The sequence below is a fragment of the Cetorhinus maximus genome, chromosome 3 (assembly GCF_964194155.1).
Source record: "Cetorhinus maximus chromosome 3, sCetMax3.hap1.1, whole genome shotgun sequence".
NCBI classification, from domain to species: Eukaryota; Metazoa; Chordata; class Chondrichthyes; order Lamniformes; family Cetorhinidae; genus Cetorhinus; species Cetorhinus maximus.
Window position 1 is genome coordinate 108,620,231 of NC_135881.1, and position 26,397 is coordinate 108,646,627.

The 26,397-nt window shown below is 47.4% G+C and overlaps 1 protein-coding gene across 1 annotated transcript in view; it reads right to left on the bottom strand.

Moving 5' to 3' along the window:
• thsd7aa (thrombospondin, type I, domain containing 7Aa) overlaps positions 1-26,397 on the bottom strand; it is a 536,154-nt gene that overhangs the window by 153,658 nt on the left and 356,099 nt on the right. Inside the window, exons 7-8 of the mRNA XM_078538824.1 lie at positions 10,679-10,870; positions 6,309-6,543 (exon numbers count right to left, since the gene is read on the bottom strand). Coding sequence (XP_078394950.1) covers positions 6,309-6,543; positions 10,679-10,870 — 427 coding nt within the window. The remainder of the gene's footprint in view (positions 1-6,308; positions 6,544-10,678; positions 10,871-26,397) is intronic.

Genomic DNA, 26,397 nt, shown 5'->3' on the forward strand with positions numbered 1-26,397 from the left:
CTGACGTGTTTCACAACATCATATAAAAGGCGCACGCTTGGTGGGCTGCACTTTCAGGGGAACTCGGAGGTGAGTACATAGTAATGTTGCGGAGCGCTCGTCCGGGTTGCCTGTTGAACTTCAAGGTTGAGGTGTGTTTTTTTGTGGGGGATGGGAAGGGGGCAAGGGCTGCCTTCCGGTTGAGGTGCACTTGGGGTGGGGGGTGGGGCGGGGAGGCAAGGGCTGCCCTGTGGTTGAAGGTAATGCATGAGCACATGCGGGGGCTGGGGGGGGTGCAAGGGAAGCAGCCACGCATTAGGGAAAACTTGTAGAAAGTGAGCATTCCTCTGTAGCTGAAACAGTTCAGGTGCAGCCACATTGATATGATTGAAGTGGCGCCTCTAGCTTCTCTGGCCATTCAAGCAATGCAGAGGCATAGAAGTGCCACTGCGTGCTCCAGAACTTTACACCCCTTAGGCACAGACTGCAAACTAATGAGCATTTTAGTGGACTGCAGAACAGTTGGACGACTGGGCACGTTGTACAATCTCCTTGCTAAAGCCAGCCCCTTGCAATATCTTCTTTCAGGTTTGGACCAGTCTCCCCCATGGTTCAAGCTAACAGTGCTGCCTTGCAGTGCGGGTTAGGGGAATGCCTGTGCATGAGCTGATAGCACAGCATGAAGGCCAGTGGGCAAAGCTGCTGCCAAAAGGTCAGGTGGAGTGGGGTGAAGGTGAGTGGGGTCTCAGGCAGCCATGCAGCTCACTAATCTCTGGCCATCCAAGTGGTGGCCAGCACTCTCTGGGATGTGTTAAGGGGCCTTCAGACTTAACCAAGATAGGTTCTTAGTACACCCATGCTAACCCACGTGTCTTTCTCTTTCATCCTGCAGGAGAAGTACATCAGGATCATGGAGCCTGGTGAACTAGCTGTATGCCTCGCAGCTTATAGAGAGCGAAGACGACTGAGAGATGAGTGACTGAGATGCCTGGCTGCGCAGTGGGAGGAGCAGCACTCTCTGGAAGGAGTGGCAGCTGAGGCTCCCGCACATGCTGTCGAAGAGCCACAGTGAGCCGTCGCTGGTCGGCGCCTAGCTAGACCCAGGGTTTATAGATGCCACTTTTGATTCTTGTGATGACCAAGAACCGGTGTCGTTGAAGACTGCGCATGTCTAGGGAACTGGTCAGTCACATTTGCCGGCTACTGCAAGATTTGGCGCCACGGGGACATGGAGGGCATCCACTGCCAGTGGCTGAGAAAATGACCGCCAGGAGGCAAGAGCGATTGGATTTGCACAGATCTCTGGGTTTCCCACAGTTGCAGGGTGCCATTGACTGCACTCACGTAGTGCTCAGATCTCTGTTGCAACACGCGGTCAACTATGTCAACTGCAAGTGATTCCATTCGCTGAATGTGCAGCTGGTGTGCGACCACCACAAATGCATCCTGCAGGTCTATGCACAGTTTCCAGAGAGTGTCCACTACTCCTACATGCAGTTGGTCACAGATCCCTGACGTCTTTCAGGCTCCAGAGAAGCTGCAGGGCTGGCTCCTCAGTGACAAGGACTACTTGCCGACAACGTGGCTGATGACACCCATGAGGCAGCCTCAGACTGCAGCAGGGAGAAGGTATAACAAAGGTACAACTCCTACCTTGGTGGAGCAGACTATCAGGATGCTGAAAATGAGGCTCTGGTGCCTGGACCAGTCTGGTGGATACCTGCAATATAGTCCACAGAGGGTGACACACATCATCATTGTCTGCTGCGCCCTTTACAACCTGGTGCTCCAAGGGGGAGAGGAGCTGGCTGAGGATGAGCTGGAGGTCTCCTCTAATGAGCAGGCCCTTGAAGGCGACGATGACGGAGATGAGGCCCTCGCACTAGCCAGACGAGGCAGGAGCACTCGGGCGGCCCTCATAGCTTCTAGATTTGTGGAGGATGATGACGACATGCAGTGAGGAGACACCATAGATCCTCACTTCGCATCTGTGAACGTTTGACTGCAGTCTGGTTTATGGCAGCGCACATACCCTCTATGATAATGCTTCTGTCGTGGAGATGCGGTGGAGGCACTAATAGTCACTCGATTGCAGGAGGATGATGATGACATGCAGTGAGGACGCTCCATAGATCTTCACACAGCCTATGAGAATGTCTGACTCCTGTCTGGCCGAGGGCAGCTCACTTACGCTCTGTGGTCAGGGTCATATCATAGAGACACAGCCATGAAACTTTAGAAGCATCTGTTCCTTTGTCAGTCTTCAGTACCTGACCCTTTCAGGAGCTCAGCGTCACTGGTCACAGATGTTGAAGAGATGGGGGCCAGCCCCACCTTAAAGGTGCTGAGAGTGCACAGGGAGATTGATGGAACTCTGGGACGCCTGCCCACAACATTCTGGCAGCAATGACAAGCACAATCGAGGTGCAGGCATCAGTAATCTGTTCAGGGAGCATGAGGCCGGACCATCTCTTTGGTCTGAAGGCTGCACAAAGCACAGCGAAGAGATCCTAGACTGAGACACCTGTCTTTACCTTGTGAAGGAACCAAGGTTTCATATCTGAGTGACACGAACGCTGCTCATTAGAACAAGGAGCCATAGGCAGGGAGACATTCTTGGGAATTTATTGACAATTGTGAACTTTATGTACTAGTCATTCACACTCGTTCCCAGGCTGTGCAACTACATCTTCTTAACTTTCCTAACCTTGCCGCTCCCCGGCCATCCACAGTGGAGGTGGAGGCAGCCTGCTGACCTCTATACCCTGTCTGTGATGACCTTGGCGGGCGTCCTCTGGAAGCCAAGACCTGGAGGGCCCTGGCCTGATTTCGGGGTCCTGCTATGTGGCAGTGGCACCCACTCCGGCCTGTGGAGCTGCAGCCGCTGAGGTCACAGGAAGAGGGGATTCAGATGGGCCGGACACTCTCGGTGTCACCTGGATGGATGGCCCCGGGGGGGTGGGGGGGTACACCTGCTGATCCACCTCCCTATGGGTGTCAAAGGGCCCCTGGCTGACTCCTTGAGGAGAAGGGGTAGCTAGGGTGAGATCAAGCTGCCCCGCACCCCTCTTGCATTGGCATTGTTGGGGGCCAACTATGGCGTCAGCGATTGAGTTGAGCCCGCGCAACAGTGCACGAGCAACATCCTGGACCAAGGTCTCCACGGCAACCACCATCCTACCAGCGCTGACCTCGATGTATTGGCATGCCTGCACTAACACCTCAGTCTGCAGGCGGATGGGCTCCTCCATCGTGCCTTGCAATCTGAGGACTGCAGCAGACATCGCCTCTTGATGTTCCTGAGCTTGCCTTTGCAGCTCCAGCAACTCTGACACGACCAAGTGCAGAGACTCATCATGTGACTCGGACTCTGCAAATTTCTGACCTCCAGCAGTCATCCAAGTGCCGGACACCTGCTGTGGATCAGACAGCGCGATGTGCTCACCAGATTGTGACACCAAGGCTACTGTAAAGCTTGGTCCCACTGAAGTGTGTGTCTCTGCGCTGGTGGAGGATGTGGGTGAGCGCTGTGATGGGTCTTCAGGGAGGTTGCCTCTAGATTCCTCTTCAGAAGTTTCTTTCAGGCTTGATTGGAGGCCCTGGGTCATGGACTCTGTCAGCTGTTTCCCAGATGTGCCTGTGGAATAATTAGTGCATGGCAGTGGCCTGTGAAATAGGACACGTCAGTCACAGCATTGTTTTCTGATAGATGTTCCGCTGCTGGATCCTGACTTGGTAGAGCACCGCCGACCTCAACATCAGAACAGGATTGGTCCAGATCCTCGCCGGCCAGCTGGATGGCTCTGTTTGCAAAGTCCGTGTGGACCTTGATTTCAGGTATTCGTCAACCGGTCTGCGACCTCACCCTTTTATTATGTGCCAGCTTGTCCTGCGCTCTCGGGAACAGCTCCCAGAATCTCAGACTCCCAATCGACTTCTTCACAAAAACAAATTTAATAATCCAGAGTCCGTCATTGTAACTTCCTTCTTCATGATTTTCAATAACCTATTTAATGAGTATAACTCTGATTAGAAAGCCAAATGTACCAGGCTCACAGAAGTTATTCCATGTGGATAGAATTAACATAAACTGCATACAGTTATATGTTTTATTCCAGTAAGCCAATTCTCTGAAGTATTCTTAAGCTTAGCTCTGTTTTCAGAAGTTAAAAAAGAAGTACCATGAGCTTTCAAATGACTGCTTTTCACAAACAACATGAATATTTTGTACCTTTAGAGTGACTAAATCTTAGAAGACAGTGCTGTTTTAAACGAAGCTCCGCCATTTCATAGAAATGTAAAAATACAGCGGGGGTTAACTATTTCCAAAAAGGGTATTGCGGGGTACTAGAAGATCATGCTTGATTGTGGGAAGCTTGATATTGTGTGGCATGGAGGCTTGAGGCTTACTCTGCACCGAACCTAGCTGGACTACATCAAGCATCTTGGGAGTCACTTAGCTCTCCAGATGGCCTTGGAGTAGAGGATGGTTTTAAGAGAGGAAAAGTAACCAGCTGTTTCTTTTCTCCACTTCCAACCATCTTCTTAAACTTTTACCCCTCCGAGCTCACTTCCAAAAAGCGCAAGATGCTCAAAGATTCTTTGTTACCAAGAATATTGAGAACATCCATTGAGCAACCTCCAATACTTCCTTCCTCTTGCCAAATAAACTTAAATTCCCTCTAGAATCTCATTAACTGTAGCTGTGAATGTGGGTCTCTCTCTCTCCCTAACTTCTGGCTAATCACCCTCCATGCCCTCTCTGAGCTCACCCACCCAGGAGACCCACCTCCGGCTCTCTAGATGTAATTTCCATTAAACCGCAGACCACCCAATTTCCTTCCTTGATCCCTGTACTAGCTGACATTGTAAATGCTTCCCTGCGCTGTTGGTACAGTCCCAGTCCCTTTGGCCTAGCATTGATCGGTATTGCTTCCATCACATTTTTCCATAAGTTCACCTCCCTAAACCTTTTCTATTTCTCCATTTTCCCCTCTTTCTTTAAGTCCCTATTGTAAGACCCCCTATTTGTCTATGTTCTTGGTGAACCTTCCTAAAATCTCCATCTTCGGTTCAGCATTTGTTTTTTGGTTACTCCTAAAAAAATCCACATGTACACCATTGTGCTAAAGGTGCTGTATAAATGCAAGTTGTTGTTGCTGAAGTCTGCACATTTTTGCACTGGAATGCCAAGCATCAAATGCACAGATGTTCCGAGTTGTACATTCTATAAAGACAGTTGAAATTTTCCTTGTAAGTAAATGATGTTTATTGGAATTTATCAGATTGGTTTATAATAATTAAATCTGAATTTTATTAATAATAATTGCAAAGCAATTTAGGTTTCTAGGAATTTTTTTAAAATGGAATACTGAGGGGGTGAAATTGGTCTTTGGCAGTAGATTGAAACATGCACACACAGTGAATTGGCTGCCTATTTGCACACTGAAAAGGAAATTGGGTGCGGTGTAAAAATGGACTGCTGATTCATTAGGTGCATGTTTTGCATTGCTGGTGAAGAAAAATTTCAGTCCCTAAGTGTCTTTTTCTATAACTTGTCCAATTTGGCTGTGTGAAGCACAATGCATCTCTGTTATTGAAAGTCTGTTGCTTGACCATGTTTAAAACCTAACTCTTTGACCAAGCTTTTACTCAGCCATCCTAATATCTCCTTTTTTGGCCCAAAGTTCATTTCTGTAGATTACGCTCTGCTGAAGTACCTTGAGGCATTTTTCTAGATTTCTATAAGAATGCAAGCTGTTATTTTCCCAGTGAAGCTTAAATGCATCACAATCAGGCTTTATTTCCAACAGATCCAAGGGTGACCAGATCAACACACAAAAAACATGCACTAAGCGTATTAATATTCGGGTATGCGAGTCAAAAAACATTCATGTTGCCTACCAAATCATTACAACAATCGATGACTGGCATTACTGCAACTTGAGTGAAAGAATGAAAGACTTGCATTTATATAGGTCCTTTCATGACTTCTAGTAGACCATTGTTATATATTAAGTCATGAAAGGTCACAGTACTGAATGCAATCTATTATCTGATCTCTACACAATTAATCTGTGTGCTTCAACACAGCAAATAGTTTATGGTCTCGATTTTCCCCTATAAATTGGATAAGAAATTTCAGCCACAGCATTTGAAACATCTGAGCTGCATTTCTGAAACTAGGTTGGATCATACAATGGAATTATTTTAACATTATTATACATTGTAAACACTTCAGTCAATAATAGCAAATATTATTTTAGATAGCTTTCTTTAACCCAAAGCAAATATTATCACAGTTTTATTGAGCATTACTATGCCTTTACTTTTTTGGTCCCACTTGTCCCACGTTGACTCTCACACAAATAACCTTTCTAGTTTGCATTCCCACAGCACAGGTTGCCTCACCACTCCATCTGGTGCTTGAGTTAAGAGTAGCTACAGACAAGTCTTCAATGCAAGGACCCCAATGACCAGCCTGCCAGTGGTATACTGTACAAGGATGCTCATTACAGCTGCGTACTTCCTGTAAGGCACTGCTGTTTGGACACTGTGCTGCTCCTATTCAAAAACAAACAATATAAAGATAACATGTATTTGTTTTCAACAACATTCTTGGCATTTTTCACACTTAAATAATATGGTTCTGATTTTTAAAAAAATAAGACAGAGCCAACTTAAAACTAAACAAATCATCATTCATTCACATAGAGGTAGTCCATTGGTTCTTGTTTTTATGTGGTACTGCTGTTCTTACTAATATCAAGGATCAGTGTTGGGGTCTTGGCTATTTATAATCTATGACACAGGCGAAGAGACAGAGAGCAATTTATCTACGTTTGCTGACGATACAAAGCTAAGTTAGAATGAAGGCTGTGTGGAGGACACAAAGAGGTTGCAAAGAGATATTACAGGTTAAGTGAATGGGCAACAAAGTGGCAGATGGAGTATATTGTCGGGAAGTGTGAGATTATTCAATTTGGTCATAGGAATAGAAAAACAGAATTCTTTTTTAAAAAAAGGCTTGAAACTTGTAAATGTTGCTGTTCAGTGAGACTCATGGTGTACTCATCCAAGGAACACAAAAGTTAGTGTACAGATACAGAATGCAACTAGGAAAACAACTGGCATGTTGGCCTTTATTTCAAAAAGATTCAAGTACAAGACTAAAGAAGTCTTTTTACGGGATTTTAGTGAAACCACTTCTGGAATACTGCGTGTAGGTTTGGTCTCCATATTTAAAGAAGGATATCCTTGCATTGGAGGCAGTACAGCGAAAGTTCACTTGATTGGTCTCTGGATGAGAGGCTGAGAAAATTGGGTCTCTATTCTCTGAAGTTTAGAAGGAAGAGAGGTGATCTCATTCAAGATTATGAAGGGACTTGACAGGGTAGATGCCGAGAGGTTGTTTCCTTGGCTAGAGAGTCTAGAACAAGTAGGCACAGTTTCAGGATAAGAGGCTGATCATTTAGAACTGAAATGAGGAGAAATTTCTTCAGTCAACGGGCTGTGAATGTTTGGAATTCTCTATTCCAGAGGGTTGTGGATTTTCCTTCATTGAATATATTTAGGCCTGAATTTCATGCTCCCCCACCAGCAGGTTATTAGGTGGGCAGGAGAAACATGAAATTGAAAGAACAGGAGTCCTTCTGGGTTCCTGCAGCGACCTTGCAGCAATTTTATGCTGGAGCGGGCAAGGCCTCAGATGGGAAGTCCACCCTTGCCCCAATTGAGGCCCTTAAGTGGCCAATTATTGGCCAGATAAGGGCCATTTCCCATTCAGTCTCAATTTTTATGCTGGCAGGAGGATTTACCTGGCTTGGGGGAAGCCCAAATATGAAAGGGCCTTGATCTCAGATGGGAAGGGGGGCACCTCCATCAGAAGCTCCTGTCTGACTTTAGGTGACACCCCCGCCCCCCAACAAGGACCTCCCTCCCGCCAGCCTCTCCTGAAACCCCAAATGCCCACTCTCTAGCCCCCCAGGCCTTCCCTGCCCTCGCCGAACTGGGACACCCAAAACCTACCCTGCTGTCTAGTCCTGGCACTTAAGCCTGGCATTTAGAAGCACTTCCTCTTTTGCCCACTGCAGCTCCTGTCACTGCAGAGATTAGACAGCTGCCGACCAATCTGATTGGCCGGCAGTTTTCCAGGGCAGGGCTTCCTCCCAAGTGAGGGGCAGAAGTCCCGCCTGCAGCCAAGCAATGCTCATTCTAGCGTGAGATGGCTGCAGGGCAGTCAGAGGCGGTGGGGATGTGTTCCCTGTCGACTCTTCAGTGGCAGGTAGGGAAACCCCACCATCCAAAATATTCAGGCCTTAAGGTTGGAATAGGCAAATTTTGGTCTCTCAGGAAGCCAAGGGATATGAGGAGCAGGCGGGAAAGTGGAGTTGAAGCCCAAGGTCAGGCATGATCATATCGGATGTTGGAGCAGACGTGACGGGGTTGTGTTATCTTCTCCTGCTCCTATTTCTTGTGTTCTTATATAATATATGAGTGAAACTTTTATTTCAAAAGTCTTTTTAGCTATTTTTGTGAAAAGTTGTTAATGATTTCACTGCAGTAAATAACTTAAAAATAAAGAAACCAAAGTGAGCGGTTTATAGCTGACCACCAGACATCTATGCTTGTAAAATCTTTGTATTTAATGACCTATAATTGACTGGTGTTTCATGGATTTTTAATGCTATAAGCATAAGAACTGGAGAAACAAATTGACTGCACATAGAGAGTAGATCATTGACTTGCACTCATAAATTATCCACACAATGAGTTGGATTTTCCCAGCCCCATGGGGATGGAGTTGGAAGCAGGGGAGATGGGAAAATAGGGGGCTGCTGTGGCTGAATGGCTCCCCATCACGTTCCCACTGTCAGGGAACTTTCCCAAGGTTGGCCTGGTAACAGGATTGGCTGCCCACTCCATTCAGATGGGCAGCCAATTAGGGTGTGGCGATTTTGTGGCATTGCTGGAACTTTTCCAGTGGCAGAGTAGTTCTTTGCCATGTGAGGTGATAGCCAGTTCATTAGAGGAGACTTCCCTGTAGAAAGTTGAGGGCCATCAAAACCATTGGCTCCAAGACCCAATGGTGAGGCAGTATGGATGAAAGACTGCAATTGTGCTCGATCCTGCTGGGGGGTTTCCTCTCCACCCCGATGTCCCTACTGACTTCAGAGTCTTCGGTGCAGCCCTTTTGTGATGGCCAGCAAGAGGGCCTCCATGTTGAGCCACCCTCACGGACCCCAACCCACCTCAGCAGTGCCACCTCTCCCAATGGAGCTGCAGAGGCAAGTGGCCAGTCCTCTGATTGGGCCTCCAGCCATGGGGAGCTACCTGGCATCTGTAATATGATGGTGAGTGCGGAGGTGGTCAATCAAGTGGCCACCTCCAGCAAGATTGCACCACCGATCTCATTGTCTACAAGTGCAGGATCGGGAGCCCCATTTGGGTCTAATGTCGGAGTTCCGAAGCCATGGGAGAATCCACCCCAATGAGTTCTCTACATCTACATATGGAAAAGTAATCCCAAGTCATTCACATATCTAATGGTGAGTTGTTATGAAGTATAATAGGCACAGCTCGGGGACAAGACACCAATCTATGTTTTGTATGGTGTGTAGCACCAAGGGACTATCGTCTAGAAGGAAAATTCAGAAGAGTGATAATGGCAGTGGGGACAGGAGAACCAAAGTGTTGCATTGGATCATCTTTGTGAAATGTTTATTTATTCAAAATAAAGGAATGGTTTTATTTTATTTGTAAAACATATTTCTTTAATCTGCATACACAGCATAGCTCACAAAATTCATAGTAGTTAGTATAGCAACAGTTCTTCACCTGGAATTAAATTGTCTGTACCACATTAGTTGTTAAAAATATTCAATGGCTGATGAAGCATTAAACACAGCTGGGGTCAATGACACTTAGCCCATTAAATCTTGACATGCCCTGCACCTTTTGGACAGTAAATGTAATTGAACAAATTTGCTAGTAAGTGGTATATCAGCACCTGCTGGACAGCATAGGCTTATAACAGATAACACAGCAGAGAAAGATCATCTACCATTGCTTTGACAATCATCATTTGATGTGTGTCAATACATTTACAGACAATCGGGTGACTTGACAAGCATAACTTGATGGATTCCTAGGATAACACTGAACATTAAGGTACACGATTAGAGTAGTAACTATATATTTGTTCATCACATGAATCCCTGGAGAGCTGTTCCTTATTATAGTCAGTAATGTACCTCAGTCAATTCACTTCATTCTCTAAATTAATAAAATTTATTAAGATACCAAGCAGTTGGAATATACAAAGGTGACATTAGGTATTGTTTGAATTACACATAAGCTACTAATTCTTTGTTCTTTTCACTAATTGCAACCTGGAAGTGCCTTAACAGACTTAGGACTGATGTAGGTCATTCAAAGGTGTCACTAAGCAAATGGGGATATACAACCTGCCCGACAACTTGTGAATGTGGAACTGAGCCACAGACTTTGCAACATCTCCTGCAATGTCTATCGCTAGAGGAACCCTGCACTGTTGCAGATCTTGCCGAATTCAACAACAAGGCGCAAAAATGTGTCCAGTTCTGGCTGGGCCATGTATAGACTGTCCGTGGACACAATAAGACGACGACTAAAAGAGTACAAAGGCAATCTGTACTGTTTTACTGATTGGTAATCTTACCTTCAGCTGCATGTGCTAGAATTGAGCGTGCACGCATCTGTTTACCCTCAGTGGTCTTTCCAGAGCAGGTATACGAGCAAGATGACCACTCTGACCATTTGCTAAGAACACAGTCTCTTGGGCAAGGTACTTCACACAAAACCGGGACTGGATAGATAGCTTCTCTGCACAATTTTCTGTCTACAAAATCTCCTGTGAACAGAAGAAACCCAACAATTCATTAGATTAGAGTGAAAGGAGAAAATGAGAACTCGCATGAGCAGAAATGTAAATATTTGAGAGAAGTAAGATAGCTAGTACCCTAATAATTGCAACTATAAAAATTATTAATGTATCATTTCAATTCTGAATATTGCCTCATTGGGATTACTAAAATCTATTGCATTTTGCGCGTAACAAAATCCCAGATCATCTGCTTTTTTAGGGATGTTGATTAGGATAAATATTGGCAAGGATACTCGGGGTAACTTCCCTACTCGTCTTGAAATAGGGATCTTATAGATGGACCTGAGTGTGCAGACAGGGCCTTAGTTTAACGTCTCATCTGAAAAGTGGCATCACTGAAAGTGCTGTGCTCCCTCAGTATTGAACTCAAGTGTTAGTCTGGATTTTGCGCTGAGGTTTCTGGAGTGCAACCTGAACTCCAAGAGTTGGTATAAATGGTCAACTAGCTGCCTTCATTATTCTCCTTCATAAAATTTAGAAGGGAAGCCTGAAAATTGTATAACTACCTCGGATCTGTCATGCAGCACCAAAAAACACTTAAGTAAATCAAATCTAATTAAACACAAATGTGGGGCAGAATCATCCCAGATTTGCACAAAGTGTTGTAGCGGGCGGGAAAAAGGTTTTACCCAGCGGCCTCAATGGCGGCTTTTTGCGCTGTATCATCCCATTTCCTCATTAATAATGCATTCCCTGGAAACCACCAGATTGTTAACAGGGCGGCCTCTGAGTTGCCCGCCCTCCAGTCGTCTCAGGACGTCAGTAATCCTGGCACCATATTTAAAGGGCGCCCGTGCACAGAGCTAGCACTCTCTAAGGGATCGGAAGCTGCTACAAAGTCATGGCTGCCAAAGGAAGAAAACATGCTGCCCTCAAATTTAGCAATGCCTCCCTTGGGCGCCTACTGGACACAGTGGAGGCCTGCTGTGAAGCTCTCCAAATTCGCTCTGGTCAAATACCAGCATTCAAGGTCACCAATCCAGCATGGTCAGCGGACAGCCACCCACTGGCAAAAGAGGATGAATGATCTCCGTTCTGCCAGGGTAAACCATTCTTCCTAATATTCCCAACTCACAAACCCATCACACATCCACAGGGATCTCACTTACTGCCAGTTCAAGCACCATCACCATTCACACTCTCACACACACCTTTATTTGCCCTGTGGATCATGTCCACATCCCATCCATGGCATCACTCACCACCTACACATGCCAGGCATCCTTTTCGTCTGACCTGGTAGGCGTCCTGCTTATACTCTCTCCATCTGCCTTCATGCAGGACAAGCTGACACACAACAAAACGGAGAGGTCGCAGACTGTTGGAGGAATGTCTGAAATCAAGGTCCTCTCAAAATTTGAAAATAGAGTCAACCAGCTGGCTGGCGATGATCTGGACCATTCCTGTGCTGACGGTGAGGTTGACGGTGCTCAACCAAGTGAGGATCCAGCAGTGCAACATCCATCAGACAATAATGCTGTGAGTCAGTTCCTCTGTTCCGCAGTCCCCTGCCATGCATTAATTATCTCTCCTTGCTTTTGCAGACACATCTGGGAAGCAGTTGAGGGAGTCCCCGAGCCAGGACTCGACTCAAGCCCTGAAGACACCTCGGAGGAAGAATCTGATGACACACTCATTGAAGGGCCATCACAGCGCTCATCCACACCCTCCACCAGCGCAGAGACACACCTCGGTGGGACCTAGTTCTAGAGTAGCCTCAGGATCACAATCTGGTGAGCACATTGCACTGTCTGATCCACAGCAGGCTTCCCAGGTTTCTGGCCCTTGGGGACTGCTGGAGGACAGTGCAATGGCCTCACCACCAGCATCCTTGTATTCGAGGACCTCATCACTGTCATCCCCTTCAAAGTCCTCCTGATCAGAGGATATGTGCAGCTCTTTCATCTCCTCCTCACCAGGTCCTCCCCCCATTGCAGCGCCAGGTTGTATAGTGCACAGCAAGCGGCGAGGATGCACGATGCCCTCTGGGGACTGTATTGCAGTGCTCCACCGGACCGGTTGAGGCACTGAAACCTCATTTTCAAAACACCTATTGTTTGCTCCACCAAAATCCGGGTCGCAGCATGAGCCTCAATATACTGTCACCATGCTGCAGTCTGAGGCCGCCGCACGTGCATCATCAGCCATGTCCTCTGCGGGTATCCCTTGCCCCCAAGAGGCCTGCAGCCTCTGTGGACTCTGGAAGATGTCAGGGATCTAAGACCTGCTAAGGATGTAGGAGTCATGGACAGTCCCTGGATATTGTGCACAGACTAGTAGGATACGCTTGTGTTGGTCGCATACCAGCTGAACATTCAGCGAGTGAAAGCCCTTGCTTTTGACCTAGTTGACTGCTTGTTGCCACAGAGATCTAAGCGCCACGCAAGTGCAGTCAATGGCACTCTGCACCTGTAGAAAACCAGAGACCTGCACAAATCCCAGCACTCTTGCTTCATGGCTTTCCTGATCCCAGGCAAAATGCACAAAGTTCAGTTCCTTCGTGACCTTCTGGATACACTTGTGCATGGAAGCTTGCGAGATCCCACATGGGTCACCTGTGGAACCATGGAAGGAGCCACTGGAATAAAAGTTGAGTGCCACGGTCACTGGCAGTGGATATCCTCCATGTCCCTGTGTCACCAAATCCTGCAGGTGTCATTTGTAACCGACCAGTTCCCTAGTCTTCAGCGACACTGGTTCTCAGTCAGCTGCAGCAATGACAGGCGCTGTCTAAAGACCCTGGGTCTAGTGAAGCGCCTATGAGCCACTGCTCTCTGTGGATCTTCAGCAGTGTGCATAGCAGGCCCTGCCGCCCCTTCATCTTGAGGAACGTGCTCCTCCTTTTGTGGGCAGGAAAGCTTCAGAAGCCCGACTCCAAGCATGTCAATGGAGCTGCAGCTGAGCGATCTCAGCTGCAGAAGAATGCTCACTTTTGACAAGCTTTTCCAAGTCTGTGGCCGCTTCCCTCACCCCCGTTCCTACGCAGCCCCCAACTCCACCCCCCCACCCCCCCTCTCCACCCCCGGCACATGCTTGTGTACTTCCTTCAGTCTGTGCTGCCTTACATCCCCCATTCCCCCCTGCCGGATCTGCATTGGAGCCCTTACGCCAGCACTGCACTGAAAGCCAGCCGTAGAAAGTGACTTGCCTGTGTCCCCCGCCACCCCCTAAATGCATGGCACCTCTTCCTTAATGTCTGAAAGGTGATGCTCACAAGCGCTGTGCAAGGTTGTGTGCACTCACCTCTGGGTTCCCCTTGAAATTCAGGTTGCTAGGTATGTGTTGCTTATGTACAGTTGTGAAACACGTTGGCGTATAATCACACTCATGTGCCTAGATGTTCCAGCATGGGGTGATGATTCGGGTGAGCAGGGCTTATAATTAGATGCAAATGTATAGAAGTGATATTCCTGATATGTAGTAGCAAGAAATGTGGCCCACCATTGACTGATGGAGCGGACAGTCACAAACTGGTTTCACGATGGGGTAAAACCGATTTTTGGTCTTAGACCATAAGACATAGGAGCAGAAATTAGGCCATTCGGCCCATCGAGTCTGCTCCGCCATTCAACCATGGCTGATAAGTTTCTCAACCCCATTCTCCCGCCTTCTCCCCGTAACCTTTGATCCCCCTACCAATCAAGAACCTATCTATCTCGGTCTTGAATACACTCAATGACCTGGCCTCCACAGCCTTCTGTGGAAATGAAGTCCATAGATTCACCACTCTCTGGCTAAAGAAGTTTCTCCTCACCTCTGTTCTAAAAGGTCTCCCCTTTACTCTGAGGCTGTGCCCTTGGGTCCTAGTCTATCCTACTAATGGAAACATCTTCCTCATGTCCACTCTATCCAGGCCTTTCAGTATTCTGTAAGTTTCAATCAGATCCCCCCTCATCCTTCTAAACTCCATCCAGTACAGACCCAGAGTCTTCAAACGTTCCTCATATGTTAACCCTTTCATCTTCTCACCATATTATCCACCCAGCCCCTGCCCGCCATGATGCCCGATGCCAATGGGGTCAGAAAATCCGGCTGTCACATTTCAAATTCAAATTGCCAAGTTTCATCAAATAATTCTTATTCAGTGCATAGATTTAAATGTACTAAATTTGTTTGCCTTATTTTAATGCAATCATTAAACTGCTAAATGAGTTATTAATTGACTTAAAAGAGCAGAGATAGAAGTGGGTTAATCAATGCAATAAACATGCATACAGGAAGTTAAACCTCAATGAGATTTACTATGTTAAACTGCACATCATTGTTGTATGTACATACTGAATAGATCCTGCTTTAAGTATATTCTGGCTTTCAAATTGTTTTGATCTGAGTTATGTCATGAAAATATAATAATTTTATTAATGTTATTGTGGTTTATTGTAAAAGAGGGTTAATAGTTGGATTTGGATTGGTTTCTGTGCGTGTGTGCATTGGGGGGTGTGTATTTAATTGAATTGGAGACAGTTGGTATGGAGTTTTTGAGTTATCAACAGGTTTGAAATGCTAAATATGTAAACATGGCTGAAGTTTTAGAATGTGAGGTGTAAGGAACATTTGCATTTTTAGATAAATTAGGTTAGTCTGAATTTCAAAGAGATGGGAAGATGTTATACCTATCCAGAAAAAGCTAAGCCAAATTGTGTGCTATTTTTCCCAAAGTTAATTATAAAATTAGTACCATGAAAGATTTATATTATGAGAAAGTAAAATTGCAAAGACATATTGGAACAATGGAATTTGCATTAAAAAGGGAGAAACATTTATAAGGAAGATGAGGCTATGTGTAAGAGGAGAAGGCATTCTAAGATCCAACACAAGTGTGAAAAGCCTCCAGCCTTTGTGCATCAAGTTGCTGTCTGCAGGAACCAATGCTGAGAAAACTCACTTTGAAACTCACTGTCCAGGGTATTGTGTGTTTTCCCTGGATCTGTTTAAATCTATTTGTTTTTATTGTTGCCTTAACAGAGGTGTAACCAGGAGCCAGATTAATTAGGGGTTTTAGGAGTTATTCTAATCATGATTTGTAGACTTATGTATGTGCTTCAAATCTTTTCTTTTGTTATTAAATGTTTAATCTAGTTTTCTAAAAACCTCTGAAGTTGCGGTAGTCTTATTACTTCTCAATTCAAGGCACGCATCTCGAAATAAAATAAAAATTGCAAAACAGTTGTGACTGCGTGATCAAGTTTCCCCCATGGATTTGATCCACCTGGCACACATCATCTGCCACGTCATAACAATTGCCATTGCATATAGATTTTCAGACTTACTATGCTTGGATTATACATGCACAGGGCTCAATTAAATGTTGAAGTGTGGGCTTGCTCCTATGGCTGACTTCTAGTAAGTTCTAAACATTATGAACCAGGAAATAGACTATTTTGGGGGAGTTGGCTGAAAATATTACTGCGTGCCACTTGCCCCAAACAGTATGCAGTGAATGGATTTAAACATATGAACTGCAGTATTATAATACATTTATAAATCGATGCTTAACCATTTGCATACTCACATCCTAAAGGGCCCCTTTTGTTAACAGTATCTCTAGGCAACCCATAGACATGCACGAGCTTCCATATTTCAAGAAAGTTCCTCCATGATGTGATGACTCCACCAGTTGCCATTTATATGTTGCATATTTTTCAATTATACTTTGAGAGGAACAGTGAACAATTGCATAGCATTGGCTGTACTCATGAATCAATCAGCACTTCACCAATCTTCTTTACAATTGCAGGACAAAGGGGCCCAGAACTGAAGGGAGAGGCTGGTAACTAGAAGTTATACACCCAACTCAAATCTCTGGGCCATCTGCAAGAGCTCAAGCAGATGACACGGGCCACTACTCCATTTGCAACCAATTGCAACCATCTGGCCAAATTACAGTGTACTCCCATTGTGTTTATTTTTCTTAATTCCATAAATTTTCCCATACACTGAAGACATTCCAGTAACAGGGAACTAATCAAAACATCCTAACATGCAACCAAATTGATTTTCTACATGTCATCCCAGGAAACTTAAAAATGCTCACTGGTATAGAGTCAGAGTTTTCCCAGCCATTGAGGAGGTTTCCCTGCAGGATATAGCAAAGTTCCATGATAATCTATTTGGTGAACCATCAGAAGTGAAGCAATAGCTTCTTAGACATGCACAAGTAACTGCGGCGTGTTCCACTCTTTGAATAGGCAAGGATCTACGGAGTTCTCCTTTAACAAAGCCATACTCACTTCTTCTCATGTCTATGGAAATTTTCCCTATCCTTGAACTATCTGAGAGCAAAATAAATTCCTAATTAGGCAGCATCTGTGTAAAGAGAGAAAAACAGAGGCCTAGATTTTCGCAACAATGGAGGTCCTCTCTGCCATTGTGAAAATGGCGGACAAACCCGAAATTTGGAAGACCCATCACTGAACACGAACACGAACTACCATTATCATGGGGGCAGGAATGGGGTCAGGTCACATTTTGCGCATTTGCATTTCACAGAGGCAGCTGCCTCCACTCATATATGATTTTGGTATGAGGTAAGTGTAAAACCTGATGTGCATAGATTCAACCTGGTAGGAGCTAGTCTAAACTTTGTAGATTCATTTGGATAGCCAGGGCATCCTTTGGAGAGAGAAGGTACCCCTTTGGATATGGTCCTGGGACACTTGTGGAGGAGGTCAGGTGCCCTTTGGGAAACTAAAATTAGGCATGAATGTGCGTGAAAAGTGCATAATCTCAATGGAACTGTAAAGTTCATTGGAGCTGTTATAAATAACTGTCAAAATTGTTAAGATGAACTATGAAAGGGTGTTGTAAAGTTGCTAAGTCATTTAAAACTCCCCTTTAACTCTTTGAAAAAAACTAACTGGAGTGTTAAAAAATGATTGTTCGTTATTTCACTCTGACTTATGACACAAGCCTGAGGGCTACGATTACTGGATCAGTGCTACATGACTGATTTCACAACTGTATTATCACAGTAGGGTGTCTGCAATTTCCCAGTTTGATTAACAGCTCCAAGTGGTTATGGCCTCTTTGAAGTGGGACTATGAACTCCAGTGCTTGTTTTTATAAGGGATTATCCAATTGAATAAAATGTTTCTGTTCTATAGGATAATGCAGTTAAAGGAATGTAAATGCAGTAAATGAGTTTTTATGACTGAGAGTTTTTTTTAAATATAGTCTGCAATAGACACTTGGAATTTAATTTTCTTAAATCTCTGCATGGGTCCTGAGATCTGCGCATGGGGTGAGTTAGCATGCTAGGTGTAAGGGCAAAGGGTGTTGGGTGGGGGAACATGGGTCGGCATGAGTAGGCTCTAAGTTGGCAAAGGGGCTATAAAGGGCTGTGGGAGGTAGGTGGGGGGGCAGAGATTGGCATGGAGGGCAAGAGTGGCCATGAGGGTGGATGGGGGACATAGATTGGCATGGGTTTTTATGGATAGGGCATGGGGAGTGTGCGTGGGATAGGCATGGGAGTATGCGGGGTGGGGCTGGAGGGCTGTTTTATGTTTTCCTATTTTTTTTAAAACTGTTTTTAAAAAACGGTGCCAGGGCATCAAGGCAGGCCTTCCGCCTTTGTCCCTGGAGGACGAACTTTTCTGTTATTCAATCTCTCCTGTCTTTCACCCTATTGCAGATCTTCCGTCGTCCTTGTCTCACCCTGCCCCTGTTCAAAACCTTTCATATTTCTAACTTTTCCCAGTTCTGATGGCATCCTCCGCATTCATTCCCGGGTCACCCGGCCCAACTCCTAGGGAACCCCACCACCCTGAAACATGAAAACAATCTTCCAGGGGGCTTTCTCCCGGGCCGGGTTTGCAGAGCAGGGAAATGTCCCGACTCTGCATTTCTGACCCAGGAGCGAAGGTCCAGGGCAGAGTTAATGGCCGGAATTTTCCAGGCCCCCATGGTGAGTTCCCAGCAGGGTGGGGGGAAGCGTGGAAGCGGCAAGCCGTTGAAATCCCCATTCACGTTGGCAGGACCAGAAGATCCCGCCAGTGTGAGGTGCTGGAAAATTCCGGCCAGTGTTTCAGGTTGGTGATCTTACACCAGAACTGGAAATAGTTAGAAATGTAATCAGTTTTGAGCAAGGGCAGGGTTCGACAAGGCCTAAGGAAGATCTGTGATTGGGCGAAAGATGGAAGAGATTGAATGACGGAAGAGTTAAGTCTTCCAGGACCAAAGGGAATGGTGATGGGATGAGAAAAGAAACAAAGAAACAAAAGGTGTGCCTAGAGAAGGCGTGTGGCTAACTGAAAGAAAAAAAATGAAACAAAGAAAGAAGATGGGGACAGAGTTTATGGTCTGAAATTGTTGAACTCGATGTTGAGTCTGGAAGGCTGTAAGTGCCTAATTGAAAGATGCTGTTCCTGAAGCTTACATTGAGCTTCACTGGAACAATGCAGTCAGCCAAGGACAGAGGTGTAAGAGTGAGTGCAAGGTGAAGAATTAAAATGACAGGTCACCGGAAACTCAGGGTCATGCTTGCAGACAGAATGGAGGTGTTCTTCAAAGTGAACACCCAGTCTGCATTTGATCTCCCCAGTTTAGAGCAGAGCACATTGTTTGAAGCGAGCACAGTAGACTAGATTGAAAGAAGTACATGTAAATCGCTGCTTGACCTGGATGGAATATTTGGAGCCTTGGAAGGTGAGGAGGGAGAAGGTAAAAGGATAGGCGTTACATCTCCTGTATTTGCATAGCAAGGTGCCGCGGGAAGAGCATGGAGTATTGGGGGTGACTGAGGAGTGCATCAGAAAGGTCCCTTCAAAATGCTGAAAGGGGAGGAGAGGGGAAAGACGTGTTTCATGGTGGCATCACACTGAAGGTGGTTGAAAAGGTGGAAAATGATCAGTTGAATACAAAGGCTAGTGGTGAGGAAAGTGGGGACAAGCGGATCTCAGCATGGTTCTAGGAGGGAAGGGAAGTGGGGTGGCAGCAGAAGTGCGGGAAATATGGTGGACACAGTCGAGGATCCTGTCAACCTCAGTAGCAGTGAATCCTTGGTTGAGGGAAAAAGAAGACATCTTTGATGCACAGTCATGGAAGGTTGCATCATCAGAACAGAAGGAACAGAGGCAGAGAAACTTGGAGAATGGAATGGAATCATTACAGGTTGTAGGGTATGTGGAAGTGTAGTTGAGGTAGCTGTGGGAGTCAGTGGGCTTTTCATAAATATTAGTTGATAGCCTATTGTCAGAAACAGAGAAGTCAAGGAAGGGGAGGGAAGAGTCAGAGATGGAATCTAAATGAAACTGAGAGAAGGGTGGAAATTGGAAGCAAAGTTGAAGAAGTTTTCCAATCAGGCTGAGAGCAGGACATGGCACCGATGTTTCATAGTCATCAATGTACTGGAAAAAGAGTTGCGGGAGGGACACAAGTAGGACCAGAACAAGAAATGCTCCACATATCCTGCAAAAAGGCAGGCATAACTGTGACCCATGTGGGTACCCATAGCAACACCTTATATTTGAAGGAAATGAGTGGAGTTGAAGGTGAAGGTGTCCAAAGTGAAAACAAGTTGAGCAGTCAGGTGGAGGAGAGTGGTGGTGAATGGGGAAGGTTGGGCTTCCATTTCAGGAAGAAGCAAAGAGCTCTGAGATTGTCCTGGTGGGACACAGAGGTGTAGAGAGTTTGGACCTCACTGGTGAAGAGGAGGTGATTAGGGCCAGGAAGTTGGAAACTTTTAAAGTGGTGGAGAGCATCAGAAGAGTCACAGACGTAGGTAGGAAGAGACTGGACAAGGAGAGGGCTAACTTTCCTGTCATTCAGCCTCTACTGCCTTCCACTCTATCACAAATCTCTCTTCGTTTTTGTCCCAACCACCCCTTGCTCAACACGTATTACATCTCGAACTTTTCCCAGTTCGGATGAAATGTCACTGCCCTAAAACATTGGGCAGAATTTTCCCAGCCTGCTGGCGGCGGGCTTGATAGCGTGTGCGGAAAATATGGCACGATCTGTTTCACTATGGCGTGAAGGCAGGTCGCGATCATCTGCTCAGCCCGCCAACAGCAGGCCGCGTTTCCCATCATCAGGCAGCGGGGAGCTAATTGTAATATATCAGCATATTATTAAAGGGCAATCCCGCCGTATCATCCGTCCACATCGGCGGGACAACACGCTGACGTGTTTCACAACAGCACGCAGGTGACGTGCACTTGGCGGTCTTCACTTTGGGGCAACTGAGGTGAGTGAGCAGCAGTGTTCTCCACAGCTCACCTGTTGTTCACAGGCCTCAAGGGCGTCAAGGGCAAATGCTGCTTGGCCCCGGAGGTGACTGCTGAAGGTGGTGGGGGGGGTGTCCAAGGGCAAATGCTGGCCAGCCTTGGAGGTGACTGCTGAGGGTGGGGGAGGGGTTTCTGGGTGCAAGTGCTGACCAGCCCCAGAGGTGACTGCTGATGGGGAGGGTGGAGCCGTCAAATGCTGCCCTGGTGCTACATCCTGCACACAGGCAATGGAGGTGGGGGCAGGGTAAGCGAGGGAAGCGGCTACGCATTAGGGACACCTGTATAAACTGACCATGTCTCTGTAACAGAGACAGATCAGGCACAGCCAGAGTGATATGATTGGGACAAAAACAGAAAATGCTGGAAAAACTCAGCAGGTCTAGCAGCATCTGTGGAGATAGAAACAAAGTTAATGTTGCGAGTCTGTATGACCCTTCTTCAGAGCTCAAGGAAATGTGATGAAATTTATACTGCTAAGGGGGGTGGTGCAGGTGGAGCTGCATAGAAGGCCAGCGACAGGTTGGGATAATGGAGGGATTGACAAGGACGTAATGAACTAAAGGACAAAGGGAGTGTTAGTGGTAGTGGTTAGTGCTAAAAAAGATACTAATAGTGGCATAAAAGCATAATGTGATAATAGCAGAACAAGTGTAGCATTGTGAGAAAGAACATCATGGGACAAGTAACAGATGGGCCTGTAGGGGATGGGGTGGGGCAAGGGGGCCGCGATGGGGATAAAAAAGGATAGAAAATGGGATAGAAGGGCGATAAAAAAGGGGATAAAACCATGGATAAATGAATAAAAATAAAAATAAAAATGGAAAAACAATAAAAATGAATGTAGAAAAAAGGGGGATTAAAAAAAAGGTGAGGAAAGACAAGACAATTCATCGTCTGAAGTTGTTGGACTCAATGTTATGTCCGGAAGGCTGTAAAATGCCTAATCGGAAGATGAGGTGCTGCTCCCTTAGTTTGTGCTGTGCTTCACTGGAACATTGCAGCAGGCCAAGGGTGGACATGTGGGCATGAGAGCAGGATGGTGTGTTGAAATGGCAAGTGACAGGAAGGTCTGAGTCATGCTTGGAGACAGGTCTGCTAGCAACATGGAGGCATCAAAGGGCCACCAAGTTCTCTATACCTTACCCCACCACCCCCCACCCTCCCCCACCCATGCACCAGCCCCCACTCCCCCGGCATTTTGTTGGACCACGGAGCAGTTACGCTGCACAGGTTGCACAATCTCCTCGCCAACACTGACCATGCAGCAGTCACTGCTGAAGGCGCTCACAGCACCTTGCAATCTATGTATCCTGATTTGGACCAGTGTCCCCCATGTCGCAGGTTGACAGGGCAGCCATGCAGCGCACTCACCTCTGCCCATCCAAGGGGTGTTCAGCACTCTCTGGGAAGCATTATGCTTAGTTACACAGGGCCAGGAAAGGTGCTAATACAGCCATGATAACCACGTCTCTCTCTCTCTCTCTTTCATGCTGCAAGAGGACCACATCAGGATCATGGATTCTGGTGACCTAGCTATATGTCTCATGGCCTACAGGGGCAGTAGAAGACGGAGGAGAAAGCGACTGAGGCTCCTGGCTGCGCAAAGGTAGGAGCAGCAACCTCATGAAGAAGGGGCAGCAGGAGCTCCCATACACGCTGCCCAGGAGCGACACTGAGCCGTGGCTGGTCGGCACCTAGCGACACCCAGGATGCCACCCGCCATTCCTGCAGATGACTGAGAACCAGTGTTGCTGACGACTGCGCATGTCTGGGGACCTGGTGGCTCAAATCTGCCACTTGCTGCAGGACTTGGCACCAAGGGGATATGGAGGGCATCCACTGCCAGTGGCTGTGAAAGTGACCACTGCGTTCAATTTCTATGCCAGTGGCTCCTTTCAGGGCTCCACAGGTGACCTCTGTGGGATTTCACAATCTGCCACCCACAAATGCATCCATGAGGTCACGGATGCCATCTTCTCCAACTTTGTGCATTTCACCCATGACTGGGACAGCCAGGATGCAAGGGCCATTGGATTCGCCCTGATCTCGGGATTCCCACAGGCGCAGGGTACGATTGACTGTGCTCATGTGGTGCTCAGGTCTCCATCGCTACACTCAGTGGGTTTCATCAACCGCAAGGGCTTCCACTCATTGAACGTATAGCTGGTATGCGACCACCAGAAACGCACCCTGCAGATGTGCACACGGTTTCCAGGGAGCGTGCTCGACGCTTACATCCTGAGTCACTTGCAGATCCCTGCAATCTTCTAGGGTCCACAGAGGCTGCAGGGTTGGCTCGTTGGGGACAAGGGCTACCCACAGAAGCCGTGGCTGATAACACCCGTGCGGTGGCCTCAGACTGCAGCAGAGCGACGCTATACTGAGGCTCATGCAGCAGCTCGCAACTTGGTGGAGCAGACCATTGGGATGTTGAAGACGCAGTTCCGGTACCTGGACTGGTCTGGTGCAAGTCCTGCAATACAGTCTGCAGAGGGTGTCACACATTGTCATCGTCTGCTGCGCCCTTTACAAACTGGTGCTGCAACGGGGAGAGGAGCTGGCTGAAGAGGAGATGGAGGAGCTGCATGCCTTTTCTGATGAGGAGGATGCTGACGGTGATGAGGATGAGGGGGTCCTCGGTGGTGACGATGATGGGATGAGGCTCTCGCACTGGCTAGACGAGGCAAGCAAGCTTGGGAAGCCCTCATAGCTGCCAGACTTGTGGAGGATGTTGACAACATGAAGTGAGGTGCACCACATCCTCACTTCGCAGTTGTCAATGTTTGACTCCATTCTGGCTTATGGCAGCCCCAATACCCTCTGTGAAAATGCTCCTGTCATGGAGATGCAGTGGAGGTAATAGTCACTTGATTACATTGGATGATGACAATAGGTCAGAGGCTAGGAATCATGTGATGTGCATGATTCTGACTCTCCAAAGCCTGTCCACCATCTACAAGGCACAATTCAGGAGTGTGATGGAATACTCCCCACTTGCCTGGATGAGTGCAGCTCCCACAACACTCAAGAAGCTTGACACCATCCAGGACAAAGCAGCCCGCTTGACTGGCTCCACATTCACAAACATTCACTCCCTACTGACAGACAGTAGCAGCAGTGTGTACCATCTACAAGATACACTGCAGGAATTCACCAAGGCTTCTCCGACAGCACCTTCTAAACCCACGACCACTACCACCTAGAAGGACAAGGGCGGCAGATAGATGGGAACACCACCACCTCTAAGTTCCCCTCCAAGTAACTCACCAACATGACTTGGAAATATATCGCTGTTTCTTCACCGTCGCTGGGTCAAAGTCCTGGAACTCCCTCTCTAACAGCACTGTGGGTGTACCTACACCACATGGACTGCAGTGGTTCAAGAAGGCAGCTCACCACCACCTTCTCAAGGGCAACTAGGGTTGGGCAATAAATGCTGGCCCAGCCATCGAAGCCCACATCCTGTGAATGAATTAAAAAAAACATGCAGTGAGGACACTCCATAGATCTTCACATAGCCTCTGAGAATGTCTGACTTCTGTCTGGCCGAGGGCAGCTCCCTTACGCTCCATGATCAGGGCCATCTCAGAGATGCAACCATGAAACTTTAGATGCATCTGATGTTGTGTCCAGCTTCAGCACCTCAGTCCTGCAGGAGCTGGTGCACAGCATCACTGGTCACAGATATTGGTGTGACGGGGGCCAGCCCCACCTTAAAGGTGCTGAGAGCACCCAGAGAGAATGAGAGAACTCTGTGGCACCTGTCCACCACATTCAGGCAGCAATGACAAGCACTGCTGAGGTGCAGGCATCAGTGATATTTCCAGGGAGTGTGAGGCTGGACCATCACTGTGGTCTGAAGGCTGCACAGAGCACAGGGAAGAGGCCCTGGACTGAGATACCAACCTTTATCTTGTGCAGAAAGGTTTCACATTTGAGTGACACGGACACTGCTCATCAGAACAAGGAGCCACAAGCAGGGTGATGTTCTCAGGAGTTTACTGACAATAGTGAACAGCATGTTGAAGCGATCAACACCTGGGCCCAGGCTGTGCAACTATTTTTATCTAACTTTCCTAATCCTGCCACTACGTCTTGGTGCTCCCGGGACATCCACAGCAGAGGTGGAGGCAGCCTGCTGACTGTGATGACTTTGGCGGGCGCCTCTGGAAGGCCGAGACTTGGAGGGCCTCGGCCTGCTTTTGGGGTCCTGCTGTGTGGCAGGGGCACCCTCCTCGACCTGTGAAGCTGGAGCTGCAGAGGTCACAGGAAGATGGGATTCGGATGGGCCGGTCACCCCCAGAGTCACCTGGGTGGATGGCCCGAAGTGTACTCCTGCTGCTCCTCCTCCCTATCAGTGCCCGAGGGCCCCTGGCTGACACCGTGAGCAGAAAAGGTAGCTGGAGTGAGATCGAGCTGCTCAGCGCACCTCTTGCGTACACACTGTTGGAGACCAATTATGGCATCAGAGATGGAGTTAATCCCACGCAGCAATGCAGGAGTGACGTCCTGGATCAGGTCTCCATGGTGGCCACCATCCTGCCAATGTTGACTTTGGTGCGTTGCAAAGCCGGTGCTAATGACCTCGGCCTGAAGACTGACAGAGTCCTCCACTGTGCCTTGCAATCTGAGGAGTGCAGTGGACATCTCTTCCTGATGTTCCCTAGCTTGCCTTTGCAGATCCAGCAACTGTGACATGACTGAGTCCAGAGACTCGTCATCTGACTTGGACTCAGCAATATTCTGGCCTCCAGCAGTCCTCTGAATGCCGGGGACCTGGTAAGTCCCTGCCTCCGCGTGCTGTGGATCAGAAAGTGCGATGTGCTCACCAGATTGTGATCCCGAGGCACTCTAAAGCTAGGTCCCACCGTGGTGTGTGTCTCTTCATGGTGGAGGGTGTGGGTGAGCGCTGTGACGGGATTTCAGGGAGGGTGCCTTCAGATTCCTCTTCAGAGGTTTCTCCGGAGCTTGATTGGAGGCCCTGGGTCATGGACTCTGTCGGCTGTTTGGCAAACGTGCCTGTGAAAACAAGGTGAGATAATTAGTGCATGGCAGTGGCTTGTGAAAGAGGACACATCACTCTTTGAAGGCACCCTCCCAGAAGTCCCGTCCCAGTGCTCACCCACACCCTCCACCAGCACAGAGACACACACCTCGGTGGGACCTAGCTTTAGAGTAGCCTCAGGATCACCCTGGCATAGTCTTCTGATGGATGTAGCACTGCTGGATCCTCACTTGGTAGAGCAGCACCGACCTCATCATCAGCACAGG